Source organism: Haliotis rufescens, unplaced genomic scaffold, assembly GCF_023055435.1.
Source record: "Haliotis rufescens isolate VD_foot unplaced genomic scaffold, xgHalRufe1.0.p SCAF_4, whole genome shotgun sequence".
Lineage (NCBI taxonomy): Eukaryota > Metazoa > Mollusca > Gastropoda > Lepetellida > Haliotidae > Haliotis > Haliotis rufescens.
The window spans coordinates 64,330,217-64,354,669 of NW_025964112.1; the positions used below are offsets into that span (position 1 = coordinate 64,330,217).

Sequence of the window (24,453 nt, forward strand, 5' to 3'; positions counted from 1 at the left end):
ATATTATTCAAGTCTTTATTAGACTTTCGACAAAGTCAAAATTAAATTGTTTCCAAGGTTACGTACTCAATGTTTGATTTTCTTTCTATTCAGCAAATGTTTCCCAAGGAACAAAATATCACAATCCCCCCCAACGAACCGGTCGACAAAGTTGTAGAGTACTATTCCTACAACCTGAAGGAGATGTTTCCTCTTATCGACAAGTTCGAGTACTGCACCCAGAAGATTGAGATGTCCTGCCAAGACGCCGCCCTCCGTGTTGAGGGAGAGTTCGGCTGGTATAACCGCGAAGGTGTCGTACAGCCATACTGGGTGGAGCCTCTCAAAGGTGGGTCTCACTAAGTGTTGTCGCCAAGGTAACACGGGAGTATTTTGGGTTGCATGTGAGGGTGTCTCTAACGTATGTCAATCGCATTACCCGGCATGCCCTGCACCTAAAGATGGCTTCCTGTTTATTGACAGTATAGAACATGAATTACCCTGCATGCCCTCAACTTTAAGATGGCGTCCAATGTGTGGACAATGTAGATCATGAATTACCCACCCTGCACTTTAAGATGGCGTCCTATTTATGGACAGTATAGATCATGAATTACCTGACATGCCCTGCACTTAAAGATGGCGTGCTATGTATAGACAGTGTAGATCATGAATTACCCGGCATGCCCTGCATTTAAACATAGCATCCCATGCATGGTAAATATTAACCACAAATTACCCATCACGTCGGGCATGTATGATAATAATCTCCCGGCGTGCCCTGTTCCTGCAGATGGCGTCCCCTGCCAGGGCAACAACGGGCTGTGCAACTGTAACCTGCCCGGGAGTCAGAAGGATGGAGGCCTCATCATTGACCAGTCTGCCCTCCCCGTCACCCGCATCAAGTTCCAGGCCTCCTCAGGGACCAGGAACGTCTTCATGGGACCCGTTGAGTGTTATGGTAGGTCTGCCCACATATTTCAGAGCTGGGATTAATCATGAATCGTTATTCTACACCAGACTTCTTGCACACTTTAATCGCTCAGTAGTCTCAGTCACCACAACGTATGGAGGCCCGCGTCCTTCTGATGACTGGTTCGTCTCCCGGATTCCTCCTGAATATAATCTTTCGTTTGGCAGAACTCTTCAGTAATGCCTCAGACACATTTGCCGTGGGGTCTAAAATATCTACAGCCAATGGCAAATATAGGGCCGCCACAGCATCCCCACGGTCACATACTGTAGTAGTCACATATGTTGGTGTAGCCGCATATTTTGAATTTGTGGAGACAGAGAGCCTGCGGCTGCCGTACGGTTCGACTGCCAATTCAACCTGGTCTCCCCATGTTTAGGCTTAGATATTGCTACTTGAAACTATATATCAATATATGTACTGGCGTTATAGACATGTATTTGTATTTACTCTGCTGTTATGGTATTCCCCCAGCCCCATTCCACTCCACCCCACCACAAGCCCTACACCACCCCACCCCACCCCACCCCACCCCAGCCCACCCCACCCCACCCCACCCCCATCTCTACTGACCTGAACTCCGAGAAAAGCGCCCCTCTATTAACTCAGGAAGCCTCAACCACGCAGTCAGCTGATATTGGTGTTTTGTTTCAGACATCAAAAAGGACTGCTATGAAATCATGATAAGTCGCAACAAGCGCACCGTCTTTTGGAGGAACAGCACCTACGTGATCGACCCCGACGGTCCAGGCGGCGTCGACCCCTTCATCGCAGTGTGCAAGTTTGATGAATCGAATGACAACGCCATTACAATGGTACGATCTAAGCTGAAACAATTTACATATATCACGTCTCTAACTCTCAGACTGACGGCTGGTTGTATTGTAGAGGTCACAGCACAATGAGTTAAACCCGGTACCCTTTCGTTTCTATGGCCCCGCAGCTCTAAAAGTCTTGACGGACACGCGTACGTCCACTCCTCTGTAGCAGGTTCATGCGGCCCATTTAAATGCGTACAATAATCCTTTGCTGCTTGTGGATACGTTCCTTTGAAGCACATGAAGTTATATATAAACTCCTCCGAAATTCGAACATACATTACTCTCCGCAAAACACTTTTCTGAAGCACTTTTCAGTCCTCTGATATTTCTCACATACATACCTTCCACATTCATAGATGCACTTATCTGAAGCTCATAGGAACACTTATGTAAGGATCGTCAACACACTCTTCTCTAGTTAGCACTTACTCTTCTGAAGCGTGGATATAAGTACACGTATTTAGTTCGGAGATACTGTTCTCATGAAGCCGAAAAAAACAACGTCTCGGGCACATATATACCGTCCTATGAATGTGTTACATTACCTCTATTGAAGATGGCAAATACATATTTATTGATTCTCATAAACACCTTTTTTTTCTTACCGTCTCTCTTTGAAACAGTTATTAAAAAGTGATGAAAAGGCCCACATAGTCTCCCCCCCCCCCCCCCCCCCCCCATGATGATCAGTGTTAGAATTGGTCTTCAGCAGCCCATGCTTGAGGCGGGATCGGGTGGTCGGACTCACTGACTGGTTGATGTATGTCATCATATTCCAATTGCTTAGATCGATGCTAACTGGAGTGTCTGGTTCAGATTCGATTATTCGATTATTTACAGACCGCCGCCATATAGCTGTAATATTGCTGACTACGGCGTTAAACAACAAACAAACAGACAAACAAACAACTTACTTAACAACAACCGTCTTACGATGTACAGAGTAAACTACAGGTGTAACTAACTGCAAGGGACCACTAATATTAATTCGTTATAACAGCATATATACAGCAAATGGCCGGAACTAAAAAAACAGATAGTTATATCCGTCAGTTCGCTATAAACATGTTCGTTATAAACGTAGTTTACTGTACTTCTAATCCGTTAATGTCACTTGTCCCCATCCCCAGGCTTACCCCATTGATGGTGGTCCAAAGACAGTGACAGGAACGGGCAGTAAAGACTTTGAGATCCCGCTCAGCTACCCTGGGGCCACACCAGAACAACTCAATGAGCTGGCCAAACACTCCAAGTTCTGTATGCAGGTGAGTGAAGGGGCTTAGCATTTGACCCTACTTAACTGGAGCCGACAGCTGTCAATGCATCATCAATTGGCTATGGAGGATATATCAACTGGACATCAGATATGTGATTAAGAATAATCTCATTCTATCCAACGACCAAACGTTTTCTCATATAAAGTCATGATCCTGAATAAAAAACAATGTAGTTTGTTATATTCTTGATAAATTACACAATGAGCATTGTAGTCCTCTTAAAACGTTTTATGGATAATAGCTTCTTTGTTGTTTGTCACAACGTTTCAGGGTTCCTTCTTGCCCAATGCCCTGACTGATAATATAAAGTAGCACTGAAACACCTTCTTGTCCTTCATCCAAATCCCTCAAGGAAGGGTCAAGACGTAGTCCTGAAACACCTTCTTGTCTTTCATTTCCTGGAGGAAGGGTCAAAGCGTAGTCCTGAAACACCTTCTTGTCTTTCATTTCCTGGAGGAAGGGTCAAAGCGTAGTCCTGAAACACCTTCTTGTCTTTCATTTCCTGGAGGAAGGGTCAAGACGTAGTCCTGAAACACCTTCTTGTCCTTCATCCATTTCCTCGTAGAAGGGTCAAGGCATAGCCCTGAAACACCTTCTTGTCCTTCATCCATTTCCTCGTAGAAGGGTCAAGATATAGTCCTGAAACACCTTCTTGTCCTTCATCCATTTCCTCGTGGAATGGTCAAGACATTGTCCTGAAACACCTTCTTGTCCTTCATCCATTCCCTCATGGAAGGGTCAAGGCATAGCCCTGAAACACCTTCTTGTCCTTCATCCATTCCCTCATGGAAGGGTCAAGACATAGCCCTGAAACTTCGTGACAAACAATAAAGAAGTTCATTTTCTACCAACGTCTAAGTGTCAATCGAAAGACTGACACATCCCCGGACCACAAATTTTGTCTGAGACTAATCCATGTTTAAAGTGGTTTAGTTTCCTGATTTACTGCTTGCATGTGTTTATTTAATATTTGTTAGCAAGAGTCAGCAACCCCTTTTTATCTTTATAAACGTTTTATGGCTAGTGACAGTTAGGCAACCCCTTTTTATCTTTATAAAAGTGTCTTCGGTAATGTCAGTTAGGCAACCCCTTTTTATCTTTATAAAGGTGTTATGGATAATGTCAGTTAGGCAACCCCAGATATACGGACAAGGCTGCAGCAAGTCCGTCACTTTGTGACGTATTGCCTTCATTTCAGGGAGTGCTCTACGAGTGTAAGGAGTCTCCGATCGGATCACTAAAATTAGCAGATGGGGACACCTCCCCTGGTTTTGGATTGGCTGATGATATAACGACAAAGGGCTGTCCTTGCGGTAAGCTGGGTACATGCGGCACGAACAACACATGTCGCTGTGACAACAAGGGACCAATGGGAGACTTCGACAGAGGCGTCATTACCGCAAAGGACGAGCTCCCGATCGTGTCTGCTTCGTTTGGTGGACAGACCTCTCCGAACGCTGTAGGCAAAGCCACCATTACGTCACTCAACTGTTCCAGAGTTCCGGACGGTAAGACGGCGGGAGGCGTAATTATTCGGTTAGAGATAACTGCTGGAAGAGACCCCGTATATAATTCAAAGGAATCTTTCTACAAATTCTTTACCAATATTTACACATTTAAACCTCAAAACTTCTCACCAAGCATTCAGTGGAATCCTAAAAAATAGTTAAACCACGAGAATATCGTTCCCACTAGGCATTCTCGTCAACTCTTTCACGATCTGGAATCAAAGAAGGTACGATATCAAATGTGCATGGTAGCAATGTCAGATATGCATGCCCCGTAACTGTATTGAGTGCTTCTTAATAAACAATATGTCGGGTATGCCATTTACCATTTTGAGATCGGTCGTACACTATACTGATTCCTTGACTGCAGGTCTGCCAAAGAACTGCCAGGAAGCAGCGGAGATGGGGATGACAAGCAGTGAAATCCTAATCTACCCCTCTAGCGCCATCCCTCCCTTCCTCGTCTACTGCGACATGAACCTCGTCCCCGGACAAGGTCAGCAGCCAAACAGTCCGCTCTAAATATGCATGGAGTAATCACACAGATGAATATTTACCTTGTCAGCTTGGAACATCTTTGGGTCCATTTGGTGGGAATATGAATGCTTCGACAGCTGGATCGCTGTTCTACTTCTAGGCCCACTTGCACAAAGCGATCTCAGAAATAAGATGATCGTAACTCCCATACTTTAACATAGGCTTACGATAGTCGTAGCGCTAAGATCGCTTTGTGCAAGTGGACCCTGATTCGACAATGTAGACGTAAGAGATAGATTGAGTACTAGCCAGTGTATCATTGAATTGATACACTCTTAAGCCTAATTAATTGACATGTTTGAAGTCGAATTTTAAAAGCTCATTTTAATAGGTTCGCTTCACGTCTATCCCTTGGGAAGACTGGGCATAACCTTTCATCGCTGACAGAAGAATGAACATAGTCCTTCAATAGTGACAGGGTGCGTTGGCTAGCCGCGATTGTACTTACCATCCATGTCACAGCGGCATCTTTTGATTGGTCAGCTATTTTAATAGCTAAAGTATATATATATCGATCTCGTCCCGTGTGTAGCGGGTAATCTCCCCGGGGTAAGGATGAAGCGGGTGATCATCTCGTGTTTAGTATGAAGCGGGTGATCATCTCGTGTTTAATATGAAGCGAGTGATCATCTCGTGTTTAGTATGAAGCGGTGATCATCTCGTGTTTAGTATGAAGCGAGTGATCTTCCCTGGGTGTGGGTCCATGTGGGTCCATGGCTGCAAGTTCGGTACTGACACTTATCTATCTGTACAGGTATTGCTAGGGTGAAGCCAGTGGACGACCCGGATAAGCCCGTAAACAGCCCAAATGGTACGACAGACGTCCCATACAAAGGTTTGACCGATGAGCAAATTAGGATTCTGATCGAGACTTCCACAAATTGCTACCAGCCTGTCCTCGTGGATTGCTTCAAGACAGGGGTGAGTGGAAAGTCCGCAACTAACTAGAAGCTTGTTGGATAGAATCTTTTTATCGTGTGTTAGGATGTTCCGAGTGTGTACCAGGCACCGTTCTGCATGAGGATTTATGGCGTTCCAAACATTTCAGGAGAAAAATGGGGTGAGGTGAAATTGGGTTTAACGTCGCGTCCAAGATTATGGCACTTATATAGCGACTTACATTCACGTGTATGTGACGCAGGCGGGGATCGAACCCCGGGCCTTCCGCTCTCCGGGCGGGCGCTCTACCACTAGGCCACGGAGGCGGTCAGGGGAAATAGAAGTTATTGGTCTGCTGATTCTTGGGTTAGAATCCCGGATTCGACACACTTATAAACATTGGCTTGTCATTCTCTAAGTATGATCCCTTCTTTCCGCAGTTTATCAAGGATGGCTCCTTCTCCTGGAAGGGGTTGGACGGTCAGATCAAGAGGTACTGGGGGAGCGGCAAGGACAGCAGCCAGACCTGCTCCTGTGGGGACGACGGAATGTGCGGCGGAGTCGGCGGCAAGGACGACATGCAACAGAGGTAAGGGAAGGGCAGGGAGGTCAAGGACGATATGTGTCAGAGAGATTATAGCAGCGGGCAGGGAGGTTTAGTCGACATGTCACAGAAGTAATGGCGGGGTGCAGGAAGACTTGGGGTCAAGGACGACATGTCAGAGAGATTATAGCAGAGGGCAGGGAGGCTTAGTCGACATGTCACCGATTTAATGGGACAGGTAAACACGGAGTCAAGGACGACACGTCACAAGTATAAGGGATAACGGGGCTAGGGGTCAAGGACGACATGTTATGGAGATATAATGGAAGGGTTACGGGGTCGGGGGTGACATTTCATGGAGGGAACAGCTTAGGCAACAGCTTAGATGTGGTTGTATATCCGGGTTCCTTCGCTTGCAGGAAGTGCAACTGTGAGATTGGCGATGACGTGTGGAGGAAAGATGGCGGCGTGCTCAGCGTGAAGGCGGACCTCCCCATCAGGAGTTACACTTACACCACCCCCGGCAGTAACGGCGCCCAGGCCAACATGACCATCGGTGACTTGTACTGCGGCATGCAGGAGATCGGTAGGTGCACTTTTCACATCGACCACGTCAAGATTTCAGAATGACAAATCATGTCACACTTTCATTCAGGCGTTAGTGATTTCTGAACATCATAACGGAACATCTATCATATTGAAGTCTACTCATGTTATATTCCATTTACACTCTCTATCAACCAAAAGTTTGACCAGAACTGTTTGGCTCGAACCTTTAGTTTTGAAATAAGATCAATGCTAAACTTATCGTGAAGGCGGGCTGCGGGGTAGCCTAGTGGTGAAAGCCTATGCCCACCACGCAGAAGACACGGGTTCGATTCCCCACATGGGTACAATGTGTGAAGCCCATTTCTGGTATCCCCCGCCGTGATATTGCTGGAATATTGCTAAAAGCGGCGTACAACCATACTCACATCACTCTTCTAAAGGAAATGATACATTTTACATAACGTCTCACTCAAGATACTTCATCTGATACGAATGTGTGTGTGTGTGTGCGTGCGTGCGTGCGTGCGTGCGTGCGTGCGTGCGTGCGTGCGTGTATTAGTTAGTGAACAGGGCTGCCTGTGTGCCTAGCGCTAGGCTGTGTTAATATTGCACTGGGTAATAACTGTACACAAATATTGGATATATGTTTGTGTGATTGTCAGACCTTCCTGTGTGCAACATGGACTTCGACGACTGTGCTGATGAGGCGGAGTGTGAGAACAGGCGGGTCAGCAAGTTCAACTGCCACTGTAAGCAAGGCTACCAGGGCCTTATCAGGGGCCAGGGCATCAACGACGTGTGGGCCAACGGCAGAGAGTGTTTCGGTAAGTCGACATTAACACTTTCTGGACTGTTGTTTCTTACAGAGAACAATGAAAATGTAAAAGAAAACACATAATATGGCCATCAAACCTGTTTATTACGACGTCAAAACGATGATGTCTGATCTAGCTGCAACGGCCCCACATCTAGTTGCTATGACGTCAAGTTTTGTGAAATGATGTCAATCTTGTTAAAAAGACGGCACATTGTTATTTTGACGCCGGATCTAGTTTTAACGATGTTACATCAACGACGACAATTCTAGTTGACAAAACGTCGGATCTGATGCCACGCAATGTTTCATTTAAATGTACTTTACTCGAAGTCAGATGAACTTGAGGGTCATGTGATATCCTACCATTTAGATCTAGCTGAAATGATGTTAGCTTTAGTTGATATCTAGTTTACAGGGGCCGTTACGTGGAAGCTGTGAATACCGAGAGCAAACGGTTATTTCTACATTATTTTATAATTCAGTGGTTGCTGGTAGCGTTGAGTTGATTTGCTGACAGGCACATGAGATTCCTTACGCTTACAATATCCTGCTTGTGGAAGGGCACTAGTGGCCCGTCGTCTCAGGCGCCGCAATTCCCTGTGCAGAGGGGTGTCCCTTGGGCACGCCAGAAACCTATGATCGTTGGTTCAAATCCCGGTTCGACCCCATTTTCTAGGTTTGTCAGCACTGTACCCGTGCTCGTGGGTTTCACCAAAGTGGTAAACGTCTGAGACCTGCATCACTTCGGGCTTTCCTCCCACATTAAGCTGACACGCCGTGATATGACTGGAATAAAGTTCAAAGTGGCGTTAAAACTTACTCACTCACTCACTCACTCACTCAAAACCCACCCACGCACGCACGCACGCACTCACCTACCCACTCACTCACTCACTCACTCACTCACTGACTCACTCCTGCTCGTGCTACCGTACATGTAAATGTCCTGTTGTACAGATGACGACGAGTGTTCCTACCTGAGATGTGCCTACAGCGCTGTGTGTCTCAACTACCCCGGGGATTTCAACTGTACCTGCAAGGAGGGGTACAGGAAGACTGGGAAGACATCGTGCGAAGGTACCCTTACTTTGTCACATTGCACTGTCCTCTCACGTGCTGATACATACTCACAGCAATACCCGCGCTTCACTGATGGACACCTAACCAGGGCGTCGTTCCACAAAGCGATCGTTGCGCTGAGACGATCGTAGCTCCATACTTCAACATAGACCTACGACAGTCGTAGCTCTACAGTCGCTTTGTGGAACGGGGCCCTGGACACAACGGTATAGGATTGAGCTCTACTAGTTAGAGCGCTAGGCTGTGTTAATATTGCACTGGGTAATAACTGTACACAAATGTGTCTTGTAGAAGTTTACACCATTTGAAACGTAAATTCGAAACGTAAATTATTGCAAGCAACGATGATGTATGATGTGGTTTATTTTATTATTATTGTTGTTAATGATTACAATAAAAGCATCACGCTGGTACTGTCATGTCCTGCCGCCATTATTATTATTATTATTATTATTATCATCATCATCATCATCATCATCATCATCATCATCATCATCATCATCATTATTATTATTATTATTATTATCATGCTGTTGTGTGCAGACATTAACGAGTGTACCGAGGGAACTGCTGACTGTGATCCGGACGCCAAGTGTGAGAACCTGGATGGGACGTTTGCGTGCAAGTGTAAGAGAGGCTTCGTCGGGGACGGCAAGACCTGTGATGGTGAGGCTGGCATGTTACCCACACCTTTTTAACATGTACTCTTATTTGTGGTATACAATGACTGGCTGAAGTTAAAAATATTTCCGGATTTTTTTATAGCACAGATACAAATTGTACAAAGTTAAAACAAAGCTACTAGAGGCATATTCACATAACGTAACATTTGAAAGCAAAAGATAATATAAACTCCTTGATGATGTCCAAGTTTCATACTTGTATATTCCTAAAAAAACTCAGCATATGTTAACCGCAAGAGCAACTTGTTTTGGTATACTACAAAGCGCATGCAACGTGTTAACTTGGTCTGTACAGTTTTCTGCTCCCGTGTATATTGTTAGTGAGGGATAGACAGTCCAGTACTTATTTTATTTATTTAGAATGATGATCTGTTGTATAAGCTACACAATAACTGACGTAGCCACTCGATGTGTACTAACGTATAGGACATTCCATAAAGCGGTATAGTGGGTGAGTGAGTATGGTTTTACGCCGCTTTTAGCAATATTCCAGCAATATCACGGCGGGGGACACCAGAAATGGGCTTCACACATTGTACCCTTGTCGGGAATCGAACCCGGGTCTTCGGCGTGACGAGCGAACGCTTTAACCACTCGGCTACCCGACCGCCCCTAAAGCGGTATAATGTCCATGCTGGAACTGTGATCTTCGGTAAACACTACGTTAACGTCAACACAATAAACAGAACAGCTTGAAATACGTCCCCGAAGTAATGTGTGAGTCCTTTGCCAGCCTTGTATAATCAAACGCATGCGACAATACCACGAAGAACTTTGATTTTCAATCGGCATAAGTAGAGAACTGTACCGGACGCGGAGGTTAACCCTACAACATATTTCACATTCCATTTCAACCTTTAGCCTCTTTGCGCCAAAGGGTATACAAAGGATGAATCAAATAACGAACATGCACGTTATGATTATCAAGAAATGACGCAATGAACCTTCTCAGTCCATAGCACCCGGACTCCACCCAACCCTGCCAACCGTGTGATTGTGTCTTCCAGAGATACAAACACAGAAAGGTTTTCAGACCCATGCTTGTCGTAAGAGGCGACTAACGGGATCGGGTGGTCAGCCTTGCTGACTTGGTTGATGGATGTCATCGTATCCCAATTGCGTAGATCGATACTCATTCACTGGAATGTTTTGTCCAGACTCGATTATTTACGGACCGCCGTCATATAGCTGGAATATTGTTGAGTGGGGCGTTAAACAACAAATAAATACACTTTCTTCCTTAGTCCATTTTCCAGGTCCATGCTTGTGTTTCGGCGACTTCCGTTGCCCCGCGTTTGATTGCGGTAAAATAACCAGACCGTTCCTCTTTAATCCATTCCCCAGCTCAAGGCCAATGCGTGTGTTTCGGCGATCCCCATTGCCTGTCGTTTGACCAGAAGTGGCTGGACTACATGGGTCTCTGTGAGTACACCATGGGCCGGGACAACTGTGATGGCGGGACACCGACCTTCGAGGTCATCATGAATTCTTGGGACAAGGGTCTGAGAGTGGAGCATGCCGCCTGGGTAAAGGGGATCACTGTCAAGTACAAGAGCACTGTAAGTACAGACATGCTTCCATCTATACGATCACCGCGCAAAAACACCATGGCATATTCCTCAGTAACCCTCATGTCAAGGATAGAATAATTCTCAGCAACCTTCGTGTCAAGGATAGAAAAGTCCTCAGTAACCTTCGTGTTAAGGATAGAATAGTCCTCAGTAACCTTCGTGTCAAGGATAGAATAGTACTCAGCAACCTTCGTGTCAAGGATAGAATAGTCCTCAGCAACCTTCGTGTCAAGGATAGAATAGTCCTCAGCAACCTTCTTGTCAAGTATAGAATAGTCCCCAGCAATCTTCCAGTTCTATCCCCGTGTGTATTCATGCAACAATTTCTCTATCTACGTGTGTACTCACGCAACAATTGCTCCATCCGCGTGTGTATTCATGCAGCAATTGCTCTATCTACGTGTGTATTCATGCAACAATTGCTCTATTCACGTGTGTATTCATGCAACAATTGCATCTTCATCTGACCTCTCTTCCAGCTGATCGAAATGCGGCAGAATCGGGAGATCCGTGTGAACGGACAGATCAAAGCCGGCTACAACGGGAACGGCTTCTCGGTCATCGACACCGGCAGGGAAGTGGTACGTAGATCTAAAACATGGTGGTGGCGTACACGTTTTGTTTCAGTAGTTAAAAGATCAGGAAAGGGACATTTCAGCCAAGACAGGTGTAGTCTGACTGCACTCATTCACGACAAACAGGCCTACAGTTGAACTGTACGACTCGAGTAGGGTCTGTCCTGTAGCCCTCAATACATATCTAAACGTATCATTACCATACTATCGATGAAAGAGGAGGATGCTAAGTATTTCTATTTCTTTTGTGTTACTGGGATATTACAGATATGATGGCAAATGTATCTCAATTACTTCGTGCACGTATGCAACTGGACTTTTCATTATATTTGCGTTCACAATTTCATTTTCTGCCTCGTTAACCGATGATAAGGTTTGTTCAATGTCAACAATATTCCAGCAATAACACGGCGGGGGACACCTATGATTAAGTTGACATGGGATCTAATTAAAAGCGCCGTTATACCCAACTGATCCATTCATTCCTAACCCCAAAGGACGATAGGGTAATGGTTTTACTGTTCGGTTGTCACGCTGAAGTCCCGAGTTTTTCAGTCTCCAGACAGGTACAATGTGTGAAGCCCATTCCTGGTGTCCCCCGCCGTCTATATTGCTTAAGGTGGCGTAAAACCACACTCACTCACTCCTAACCTCTGAGTCTGTCTTCCCCCAGATTTTCAGCAGCAACATCAACCTGACCGTGACCTGGGATGGCAGGGACAAGGTGCAGATCTTCGTGGACAAGAAGTTCCAGAAGAACGTGTGTGGCATCTGCGGCAACTACAACAACGATGACAAGGACGACTGGACGATTGGACCAGGGTGCCCAAATGCAGGCCAGATCGTACGTGTAGCTGCTAGTCGAAATAGCCTGTCATATTTAACTGTAATACTAATGCGACTTTGGTGACAATCTTGGTTTGACCTGGACATCTCTGGGTAACGCGTTTGGTAAGTTATTGTTCAAAATCACGTGCCGTGATGACGATTCACATTCCGCAGCTACGCTTGTTTCAGTGAAGTTGGTCCTGTTTTACAGACAACCAACAATAACCAGTTCGGCACCTCGTGGGCGTCGAGTGCGTCAGTGCTGCAGAGTCCCGGGTGCAAGCGAGACTGTGATGAGCCTCCGTCCATGAACCCCGTGTGCGGCATGAGCCAACAGATGGCCGCCATGATGTGTGGCTACCTCCTAGGACTCCAGACATCTGTCTTCAAGGTTTGTTTGTTTGTTTGTTTGTTGTTTAAAGCCACACTCAGCAATATTCCAGCTATATGACCACGGTCTGTAAATAATCGAGTCTGGACCAAACAATCCAACGACTGACATCATAAGCACCAATCTACGGGATACGATGACATGCATCAACCAGTTTAGCCACCCTGACCCCCCGATCCCGTAAGTCGCCCCCTACGACAAGCATGGGTTGCTGAAGACCTATTCTACCCTGGATCTTCACCGGTCTCTTCAAGGCAAGTATCGTTTCTCAATCAGAACCATGCCATTACCGTGTCACAAACCATGTCATAACTAGGTCACTAACTGTGTGGATTCAAGGAAGAGTGGTCGCTTTGAACCCTTGCTTGTCGTAAGAGACGACTAAATGGATCGAGCGTTTGGCTCCGAGACTTGGTTGCATGGATCAGTGATCATGATGTCAACCACTGGATTGTTTGGTCCTGTTTACTAACCTGGAATATTGCTGACAAACTATACAATCTATGTGGCTGTTTGTTCTAGTCCGGACTAGATACCATACGGTTTAACACGGATAGCCCTCTCACGCACAGTATACTGACTCCGAGTCGACAAGTCTTTGTTTTATCACCATAATGCCGAGCGTCAGACAGGTTAACAACAAGTACCATCTTTTAACGTCTTTTTGGTACGACGACCCCAGGAATGGAACCATGGACCTTCTACTCCTCGGGCAGAGGCTCCATCCACTAGCCCACGGAGGTTGTCTTTATTGATATGAATACATGTTGATACATTACACATACACCAAGATGTATCGTGGTTTACTTCTGTGAATCTAGGACTGCATCCCCAAGATCAGCTCCACCATCATGGAGGGACTGTACAGAGGCTGCAACATCGACATGTGCAGCTCCCCCCAGACCGCCATGGACAACATGTGCGCCACCGCGGGGAGGGTAGCGGACGAGTGCCGAGCTATTGGAGAACAGATCCCAGTATGGAGGAACGCCAATGGCCTCCGGTGTGGTGAGTCAAGTTGGGTTACATAAACCTCTGCCTGGAGATAAGGACATTGTCGATATTTTCTTGGTCGCTGGTGCGCCCGTTAATATTATACATGTGAAGTTATATACAAAATATAAAGAAAGACAACTCTTATCAAGATTTAGTCCAGATTTTATAACCAATGTTACTTTTGCGACCTCTACTTTCCGCGACGTCATCAAGCAGCATTCCATATGCATTTATGTTCCGAGGTGTCATCCTCAGTCTCAGTATTGGATCTGCCGGTACTGTTTGCCCTGATTGTAGACAATGACCTGTCTCATTCAATGGAACTATCAATAAAACGGGTTGGTACTTTACCATTTATTACACAAATAAAAAAAGCTCAAAATATAGCGTGACGGGCGCCTTCAGATTCCGGGCAGAAGCTTGGCTGAAGAATGAATTTGGGTCGATGAAGATTATTAGGAGCATTATAAATGTCCGAGGTTGTAATACAGACCATCGGTGAATTGCACATACAGTGTACAGTGTCGGGTAGGCTCTGGCGTTTATAGAAAGTGTCCTTTCATTGGGCGAATATACGTTACAGCAAATGCCATGAGATGACGTTTCCAAACGTTACAATTACCAACTTCAGAGTAGGATGTGTCGTATATTGTGTGTACCAGCGTCGTCCTCTAACGCTGTAGTCAACGTTGCAGGGGAGTCCTGTGGCGTGAACATGGTGTACAGCGTGTGTGGCGGCATGGCCGACACCGACCCAGGTCCGGTACAGACATGTCTGGGGCTGCTGACCAACACCACTGAAGTCCCCGCGTCGTCGTGCCTCGACGGCTGCTTCTGCAATGACGGCTACTACAAGGACCAAGACCGCTGCGTTCCCGCGGATGAGTGCGGCTGCATCTACGAGGAGGGCGACTCTGTCACCTACATGAAGGTATGTAGCACCACTTCCGGTCATGCGCACTATGGATAATACAATGGAGGACTGATTGAGCAGTTAAGAAATTGAGTTTCCTCCCATTTTATATCAAACGTGCTTCGGGATGTTTTAAATATTAATATAAGATAGCTACGCGATAAGTCACAAAGAACAATGAGGAACGAAGCGTGTGTTTTTTTTCACGATAAAACATTGTCCAATCATGACGTCATTTCTGGAGATTCGAACATGCGCTCGCAACTTGATGACGTCGTCATTTGTACGACGTTATTTTGATACGTAGGTGTCTAGTGAGTTGTTCCCCATAGTTGTAGCTGGGCAACGTAGATAAACGCAATGGCCGAACAATCGCATCCCAAAGTGGGAGAGATGTGACAATTGCTATTGGGAGAAATGGTACAGATAATCGACGTGAAACTTTAGGAGCTTTGTTCATAAATTGGAATTGTCCGACATTGCCGCGGTCGGATTCTGTTGAGGGAGTCATTATTATTTCCATACGGGTAAAAAATGTTAAAGCGTGTACCTTTTACTAACATCCTTAAGAGGCTCTACCTAAAGTTAATATCTCATATAAGAAATAAAAGACTCGTGGTCGTTGTTTATTGTACAATAAACCACTTGGGGCTGCGTTAAAAATAGCGTTACCGTTATTACAGCTAAAGTGGATAGAATTTGTTATCAAACAAAAATAAACAACAGTATCGGTTTTGAATCTTTTACTGCAATCAACACACCGAATGTCACTGACCCACGTTTACAAATATGGAAACGTCATAGAACAACCAGAATACGCCAGATGAAAGTACTGTGATTGGATTGATACATATGTACGTATCAGTTTGTGTGTCCTCTGATTGCCCATTGTCTTATGCGATGCTGAAACGGAAGTCCCCATTCAGGAACCATACCATGTGACACAATGTCACATGACAGTTATAACACATGACCTTGTGTGGCACGCAGGCTGGGGAGACGGTCGTCAGTGACGGGTGTGGAGCGTACAGAATCTGCAATGAGGGTAACGTGTTCAATAACAAGTCTCTCGTGTGTGACCCGAACGCCATCTGTGACCTTGACCTGGAACAAGGCGTCTACGGTTGCCACTGCAAAGACGGATTCATGGGCGATGGCGAGAAATGCGAAGGTAGGTTTTTAAATAATGACAACTATATATCTTTACAGGATCAGTTGAAGAGATTCATATTCATGAATATGCGGTTAATACTTTCGAGGATTTAAACTCTGTGTTTGTAATGTCCTCGGCATCTTGGGTTCAAAGAGGCAAGGCTCGGGCCAACTGACATCTTAGTAAATTTGAATCAAGTCATACAAAAAAAGCAAGATTGATTGTCAGCAAACTCAACTTACTTGGTATATATATCACTCTAGCACTTGATGATTAGCCTAAGTACACATATACACTGTCTCAGATTGAAACAAATGCTTTATTACACTGTCTAGACTTTCTCTGTTAGTACTATACAAAATCATGATTATAGCCCAATGTTCCACACATTGTTACTCATTTGTAGTTGGACGTTATACCAACGTGAGATATCGGAATACTGTTCAAAGCGTTAAACCCAACTCACTCACTCACTCACTCACTCACTCACTCACTCACTCACTCACTCACTCACTCGATGTTATAATAAGTGTCATGTGTGAGCCATTGCCTCATTGTATTTAAATTAACTGTTAGATTTATATACAGTATATATTTTGACTTCGTGGACAATCAAGAGATTAATGGTACAACTGCAAAGCTCTCTAGGTATACCGCTTTAATTTGTATGAAAGTCACACAGTGCTTGAATAAGACTCGTAGGTATTCCTGCTGCTATTTCGCCACAACGTCTATTGGTGTTGCGATGTTGTTGTGTATTGTAGTATACTTAAAGATTTCAATCTCCCCGCCGTCGTGTTTCAGAGGACCCGTGTTACAAAGTCAACTGCAGCAAAAACCAGGAGTGTAAGGAGGGCAAGTGTGTCTGCAAGATGGGATACACAGCTGACTGCGAGACGTGTGTGGGTACGTGAGCCTGCACTCTGTAATGCCTGGATATATTCCCCATGTACATTCATTTTGTTTGTTTGTTTTGTTGTTTAACGCCGCACTCAGCAATACTCCAGCTATATGACGGCGGTCTGTAAATAATCGAGTCTGGACCATCCAATCCAGTGATTGACATGAGTGATGAGCATAGTCGGCTTTTACGGCAAGCATGGGTTGCTGAAGACCTATTCTACCCCGGGTCTTCACGGGTATCGTACATTCATATCTCCTGCGTCACCTATGATAGGTAGGTTTCTTAGCAGGATGACGTCAACGGATATAAAAACGGCAAACTTTGAGGCTATTTACGGATAATTTTAAAACAGAATTTCAGGTAGGTACTTCTTTCAGCGTTTACAAACATACATGGTGTCGCCCTCTATCGGACCCTCACTCCGGCACAGGGATGACTTAGCATTACACTAGGATTTCTGGGTAGGAGAGAATCGACTACCGGGTCAGAATTTACTATCGGAGGGGTCTAGACAAATTACTGGGATAATTGTTATCATTATCATGATGTTAGTCTAAGATAGAGAAAGTCAGTGTCTAACCGGGGCGTAGCTGAGGTCTTTCACAAGTGTAGGCAACATTGGAGATATAAACTTCGAAGCAATTTTGCGAAGGTAGTCGAATCTACGGAAGCATTTTAGGGCCATTTGTTTTGTTTCTTGAAATTTCAAGATACTAAGTTTAAATTTCAAGATACATAAGTTGAAATGTTAAGATTATAATTTGGAATTTCAACTTATCATCTTGAAATTTCAAAGATGCTATGTTGAAATGTCAAGGTAATAAGTTGAAATTTATATTAAGTTGAAATTTGAAGATGCTTTGTTGAAATTTGAAGATGCTATGTTGAAATTTCCAGATAAATACTAAGTTGAAATTTGAAGATAATAAGGTGAAATTGTAAGATTTTAACTTGAAATTTCAAAATATATAAACTTAACATTTAAACTTATGTTATGTTGAAATTTCAACTTATTATCTTGAAATTTCAAGATGCTATTTTGAAATGTCAAGATAATAAGTTGAAATTTATATTAAGTTGAAATTTGAATATCTTTGTTGAAATTTCAAGATAATAAGTTGAAATTTTAAGATTTTAACTTGAAAAGTCAACGTGTATCTCCTGAAATTTCAATTAAAAAAAAGAAATACAATAAGTGGCCCCCAAAGTCTTCCGTAGGAGTCAGTGTCCTGCTTTTGTAACGTTTGCAATTTCCTGACATCCTTGTACATGCTGTTTATATTTTTGACAGATGTGGACGAGTGTGCCACGAGGACGCACAACTGCACCAAGCCAGGTCAGGACTGCAGGAACATCGACGGTGGGGCGGAGTGCATCTGCAAGGAGGGGTACTACGGCGTGGAGGACTTCTGTCTCGGTATGTGTACACCTCGCAGCCAAGGTGGACGTTGTTGTCTTGTGTTGTAACGTGTGGTCAGGGACAGCTGGAACCAGGACCTGGTGACCAGACTGGCTGTATGAAGCGGTGACATAGGAATCGTCAATGTAGCCCTGCTCCCTAGGTGTAACCCCAGCACACCCGGTGACCAGACTGGCTGTATGAAGCGGTGACATAGGAATCGTCAATGTAGCCCTGCTCCCTAGGTGTAACCCCAGCACACCCGGTGACCAGACTGGCTGTATGAAGCGGTGACATGGGAATCGTCAATGTAGCCCTGCTCCCTAGGTGTAACCCCAGCACACCCGGTGACCAGACTGGCTGTATGAAGCGGTGACATAGGAATCGTCAATGTAGCCCTGCTCCCTAGGTGTAACCCCAGCACACCCGGTGACCAGACTGGCTGTATGAAGCGGTGACATAGGAATCGTCAATGTAGCCCTGCTCCCTAGGTGTAACCCCAGCACACCCGGTGACCAGACTGGCTGTATGAAGCGGTGACATAGGAATCGTCAATGTAGCCCTGCTCCCTAGGTGTAACCCCAGCACACCCGGTGACCAGACTGGCTGTATGAAGCGGTGACATGGGAATCGTCAATGTAGCCCTGCTCCCTAGGTGTAACCCCAGCACACCCGGTGACCAGACTGGCTGTATGAAGCGGTGACATAGGAATCGTCAATGTAGCCCTGCTCCCTAGGTGTAACCCCAGCACACCCGGTGACCAGACTGGCTGTATGAAGCGGTGACATAGGAATCGTCAATGTAGCCCTGCTCCCTAGGTGTAACCCCAGCACACCCGGTGACCAGACTGGCTGTATGAAGCGGTGACATAGGAATCGTCAATGTAGCCCTGCTTTCTAGGTGTAACCCCAGCACACCCGGTGACCAGACTGGCTGTATGAAGCGGTGACATGGGAATCGTCAATGTAGCCCTGCTCCCTAGGTGTAACCCCAGCACACCCGGTGACCAGACTGGCTGTATGAAGTGCAGACATAGGAATCGTCAATGTAGCCCTGCTCTCTAGGTGTAACCCCAGCACACCCGGTGACCAGACTGGCTGTATGAAGCGGTGACATAGGAATCGTCAATGTAGCCCTGCTTTCTAGGTGTAACCCCAGCACACCCGGTGACCAGACTGGCTGTATGAAGCGGTGACATAGGAATCGTCAATGTAGCCCTGCTTTCTAGGTGTAACCCCAGCACACCCGGTGACCAGACTGGCTGTATGAAGCGGTGACATAGGAATCGTCAATGTAGCCCTGCTCTCTAGGTGTAACCCCAGCACACCCGGTGACCAGACTGGCTGTATGAAGTGGTGACATAGGAATCGTCAATGTAGCCCTGCTCGCTAGGTGTCACCCCAGCACACCCGGTGACCAGACTGGCTGTATGAAGTGCAGACATAGGAATCGTCAATGTAGCCCTGCTCTCTAGGTGTCACCCCAGCACACCCGGTGACCAGACTGGCTGTATGAAGCGGTGACATAGGAATCGTCAATGTAGCCCTGCTCCCTAGGTGTAACCCCAGCACACCCGGTGGTTTAGATAGCGGACCGAGGCCTGTCGGCCCTGGTTTGCCTGCTGCAGGTTCTAAACTTCACTCACTCACTCACTCACTCACTCTTTGTTTATTGTTTAACGCCTCACACTGCATTATTCCAGCTATATGACGTCCGTCTGTAAATAATCAAGTCTGAACCAGACAATCTAGTGCTTGACATCATGAGCATTGATCCATGCAATTGGAAAACGATGACATGCATCAACCAAGTCAGCGAGCCTGACCAACTGATCCTGATACTCGCCTCTTACAACAAGCATAGTCACCTCTTACGCAAGCATGGGTTGCTGAAGACCTGTTCTACCCCGGATCTTCACAGGTCTCACTCTCTCTGTCACTTACTATATAGAGCACTAACTCTATCACTATCTCACTTACTCTACTACTTCACTCACTCACTCGCAGATCCATTGTATGACTCTACCCCACGCTGATACTGTTACCCTCTTTTTCCACTGACTCACTTCTTCACTTACTATGTTGCAGATTTTGACGAGTGCGCTACAGGAAAGGACAACTGCCCTCCTAACTCCGAGTGCAAGAACACAAGGGGCGGGTTTGAATGTGTGTGTTGTGGCGGCTTCAAGAAGCAAGGACTACAGTGTGTCAGCGACGGTAAGTCTCCATCAGTCAGTGTGTCAGCGACGGTAAGTCTCCATCAGTCAGTGTGTCGGCGACGGTAAGTCTCCATCAGTCAGTGTGTCGGCGACGGTAAGTCTCCATCAGTCAGTGTGTCGGCGACGGTAAGTCTCCATCAGTCAGTGAGTCAGCGACGGTAAGTCTCCATCAGTCAGTGTGTCGGCGACGGTAAGTCTCCATCAGTCAGTGAGTCAGCGACGGTAAGTCTCCATCAGTCAGTGTGTCGGCGACGGTAAGTCTCCATCAGTCAGTGTGTCGGCGACGGTAAGTCTCCATCAGTCAGTGTGTCGGCGACGGTAAGTCTCCATCAGTCAGTGTGTCAGCGACGGTAAGTCTCCATCAGTCAGTGTGTCGGCGACGGTAAGTCTCCATCAGTCAGTGTGTCGGCGACGGTAAGTCTCCATCAGTCAGTGTGTCGGCGACGGTAAGTCTCTGTCAGTCAGTGTGTCAGTGACGGTAAGTCTCTGTCAGTCAGTGTGTCAGCGACGGTAAGTCTCCATCAGTCAGTGAGTCAGCGACGGTAAGTCTCCACTGCTTAATTCACAGAACAACAATACACTAATAATGACTCACGACTGCACACATCAGATATCTTAATTAGATATATACGGTAGCGGTACACATTTTGACGTTATTGTATTTGGGCAAACTACATGGCCGTAACGCTTTTTCTTATCTTGTCTAACGTTTTGCTGACGTAGTAAAACTGTACAGTGAACTGTAAAGACTTTCGAAGTGACGATTGATCCTGGAAGTATGTTTAATAAAAGAGGTTTTCTCAATGAACCAGCACCTCCAATACTGCACGACTAATGCCTTATTTTATTTTCAGGCTCCGGTTTTGAGAATGTTGGCAATGGAACCATATGTTGTTCATGCTTCGGAGAGTCGTGCAGCAACCCAGGAAAGGTTCGTGCCATGATTTCTAAGTTTTCTGTTCAGACTCTCGACAATCGTTTTCTGACCTCAACTAAAAGTTGAAGATCTTCTAGTGTACAAGTATTACACAAACGCATGAGTGTCGTTGGCTGCAATGGAAGATGGACATGACACTAATACAGAGACCACAACCATGGGAAACTGACGATGTTCTCCACGAATACAAGAGTGAGAAGGTGTCTCCTTGTCATGCATACCATCTTGGACGGCCACCCTTCATGGAGACTCCGGTGCAGCAGTTCAGACACAACGCATACAACCAAACGCACTCACTCTACCCCTAGTGCAGCCTTCTTGTTTCAAGGTGTGCCGCAGGTGTAGATTTGCTGAAGTGTTTGCAGACCATGCAAATTGTGTTGCTGATGTTGCATGGATGTATTTGCAGATGATGCAAATTTGGTTGTTAATGTTGCAGTTGTGTTCCTACAGTTTATTGCTGATTTGGGAAGCTTAGAGTTGCTGATGTGGCGAGTGTATCTTGCTATTGCTCCCGGTTTGGTTTTACTGATGTTTCAAGTAGTTGCGGATACCACAGGTTTTGTTTGTTTGTTTGTTGTTTAACGCCGCATTCAGCAATATTCCAGTCATATGACTGCATTCTGTAAATTATCGAGTCTGGACCAGACTATTGGGTGACTGACATCATGAGCAACGATCTACACATTTGGGATACGATGACATGCATCAACCAAGTTACTGAGCCTGACCACCCGATCCCGTTGCTATCCTCTTACGACAAGCATAATCGCATCTTACCGTAAACATGGCTTGCTGAAGACCTATTCTAACCCGGATCTTCACGGGTCCACAAGCTTTTGTAGCGGATGTAGCATGTTTTCAGATATGTTGTAGTTTTTCTGATGTGGCATAACTGGCTACATGTAATTTCTTTTGCTGATTGTGCCCTCCAAAAGTGGTTTTGTTGCTGATGCATGTTTGTTTTTGCTGATGTTGCATGTTTGTTTTTGCTGTTGTTGCATGTTTGTTTTTGCTGATGTTGCATGTTTGTTTTTGCTGATGTTGCATGTTTGTTTTTGCTGATGTTGCATTTTTGTTTTTGCTGACGTTGTAGGTTTGTTTTTGCTGATGTTGCATGTTTGTTTTTGCTGATGTTGCATGTTTGTTTTTGCTGACGTTGTAGGTTTGTGGCACTGACGGGAAGACATATAACTCGGAGAAGGAGCTGGTGATCAAGGCCTGCAAGAACCAGAACTTCGTGGAGAAATCCTATGATGGTCCATGCAAAGGTAGGCGTGGTAATTGGTCTTACGTTAGTGCGGGCACATGTGTAGGTTGTTACACCCTTACATGAAGCAGGGATACATGAAAGATGTCTTTGCAAAATACCATATAGTTTTTAATGGAGGAGTGAAATTGAATATTTTCATTTATGGGCCACTCAATCAAATATATCTTTTCGCCTTTTCACCGTGACATAATAATGTCATGTCGTTTACAAGAGTATGTGAATATACGACAGATGGACGGGTCTGGTACTACAGGACAGGTTGAGAGGTATAGTTCTTAAGGACAGGTGGACATGTATAGTTCTTAAGGACAGGTGGACATGTATAGTTCTAAAGGACAGGTAGACATGTATAGTTCTAAAGGACAGGTGGACATGTATAGTTCTAAAGGACAGGTGGACATGTATAGTTCTAAAGGACAGGTGGACGTGTATAGTTCTAAAGGACAGGTGGACATGTATAGTTCTAAAGGACAGATGGACATGTATAGTCCCAAGGGACAGATGGACATGTATAGTCCCAAAGGACAGGTGGACATGTATAGTCCTAAAGGACATATGGACATGTATAGTCCTAAAGGACAGGTGGACATGTATAGTCCTAAAGGACAGGTGGACATGTATAGTTCTTAAGGACAGGTGGAGAGGTATAGTTCTAAAGGACAGGTGGACATGTATAATTCTAAAGGACAGATGGACATGTCTACTCCTAAAGGACAGGTGGACATGTATAGTTCTAAAGGACAGATGGACATGTATAGTTCTAAAGGACAGATGGACATGTATAGGTCTAAAGGACAAGTGGAGAGGTATAGTTCTAAAGGACAGGTGGACATGTATAGCCCAAAGGACAGATGGACATGTATGGTTCTAAAGGACAGGTGGATGTGTGTTGTACTCTAGGACGGACGGTGTTTGAAGGGTACAACTACATGCTAGTTTGGTGTTTCAGATGACTGCGCCAGCACAGAGTGTGAGCTGCCCAGCCAGGTGTGTGTGGTGGAGAACGGCAAGGCGAAGTGTCAGTGCCCCCTGTGCACGGAGTCGGAGTCGAATGTTACTATAGGTGAATATAACATGCACAGAGCTATTGTACATTGCTCGGTCATACGATCTTCATGCATACAACCGCATCTCCCAATACAGAGCTGTATGTATGATAAATATTTATTGCCTAAAATCTAAAGATTTATTTACCCACTCCACTCCTTTCCACTCCACTCCACTCTATATACGAACCTGTTGCTGTGTTGTAGAGTCTGTGTGCTCCTCCACCCACCTGATGTTCAAGAGCAGGTGTGACTTCGAGAAGTACACGTGCGGCCTCGGCAACTCGGAGATCACCGTCGTCTCCACCGGCAAGGCATGTGAAGGATCTGGAGCAGGTACCATTTCCCCCACAACACACCTTTATTACGTTATATAGGGATGGGTGATACCACCTTCACTACAACACACTTTCAGTTATGTTATGTAGGGATGGATAGGGGATACAACTTTCTTCAATACACACTTTCTGTAATGTAATGTAGGAATTGGATAGGGGATACTCCTTACTTCACAACACACTTTCTATAATGTAATGTAGGGATTATATAGGGGATACTACTTTCTCCACAACACTTTCTGTAATGTAATGTTGGCATTGGA

General features: G+C 45.4%; 1 protein-coding gene across 8 annotated transcripts in view; it reads left to right on the forward strand.

The window, feature by feature from the left end:
- The window catches only part of LOC124152881, a 98,564-nt gene that overhangs the window by 69,078 nt on the left and 5,033 nt on the right, over positions 1-24,453 (forward strand). For all 8 annotated transcript variants that reach the window (XM_048382685.1, XM_048382680.1, XM_048382682.1 and 5 more), the window contains 26 exons: positions 94-328; positions 773-940; positions 1,607-1,767; positions 2,904-3,038; positions 4,249-4,558; positions 4,929-5,054; positions 5,850-6,016; positions 6,415-6,563; positions 6,938-7,104; positions 7,730-7,891; positions 8,842-8,961; positions 9,508-9,630; positions 10,992-11,206; positions 11,698-11,799; positions 12,467-12,637; positions 12,833-13,012; positions 13,834-14,020; positions 14,704-14,939; positions 15,912-16,092; positions 16,879-16,980; positions 18,270-18,395; positions 20,466-20,594; positions 21,451-21,527; positions 22,699-22,804; positions 23,756-23,869; positions 24,060-24,188. In XM_048382685.1, coding sequence (XP_048238642.1) covers positions 94-328; positions 773-940; positions 1,607-1,767; positions 2,904-3,038; positions 4,249-4,558; positions 4,929-5,054; positions 5,850-6,016; positions 6,415-6,563; positions 6,938-7,104; positions 7,730-7,891; positions 8,842-8,961; positions 9,508-9,630; positions 10,992-11,206; positions 11,698-11,799; positions 12,467-12,637; positions 12,833-13,012; positions 13,834-14,020; positions 14,704-14,939; positions 15,912-16,092; positions 16,879-16,980; positions 18,270-18,395; positions 20,466-20,594; positions 21,451-21,527; positions 22,699-22,804; positions 23,756-23,869; positions 24,060-24,188 — 4,078 coding nt within the window. The remainder of the gene's footprint in view (positions 1-93; positions 329-772; positions 941-1,606; positions 1,768-2,903; positions 3,039-4,248; positions 4,559-4,928; positions 5,055-5,849; positions 6,017-6,414; positions 6,564-6,937; positions 7,105-7,729; positions 7,892-8,841; positions 8,962-9,507; positions 9,631-10,991; positions 11,207-11,697; positions 11,800-12,466; positions 12,638-12,832; positions 13,013-13,833; positions 14,021-14,703; positions 14,940-15,911; positions 16,093-16,878; positions 16,981-18,269; positions 18,396-20,465; positions 20,595-21,450; positions 21,528-22,698; positions 22,805-23,755; positions 23,870-24,059; positions 24,189-24,453) is intronic.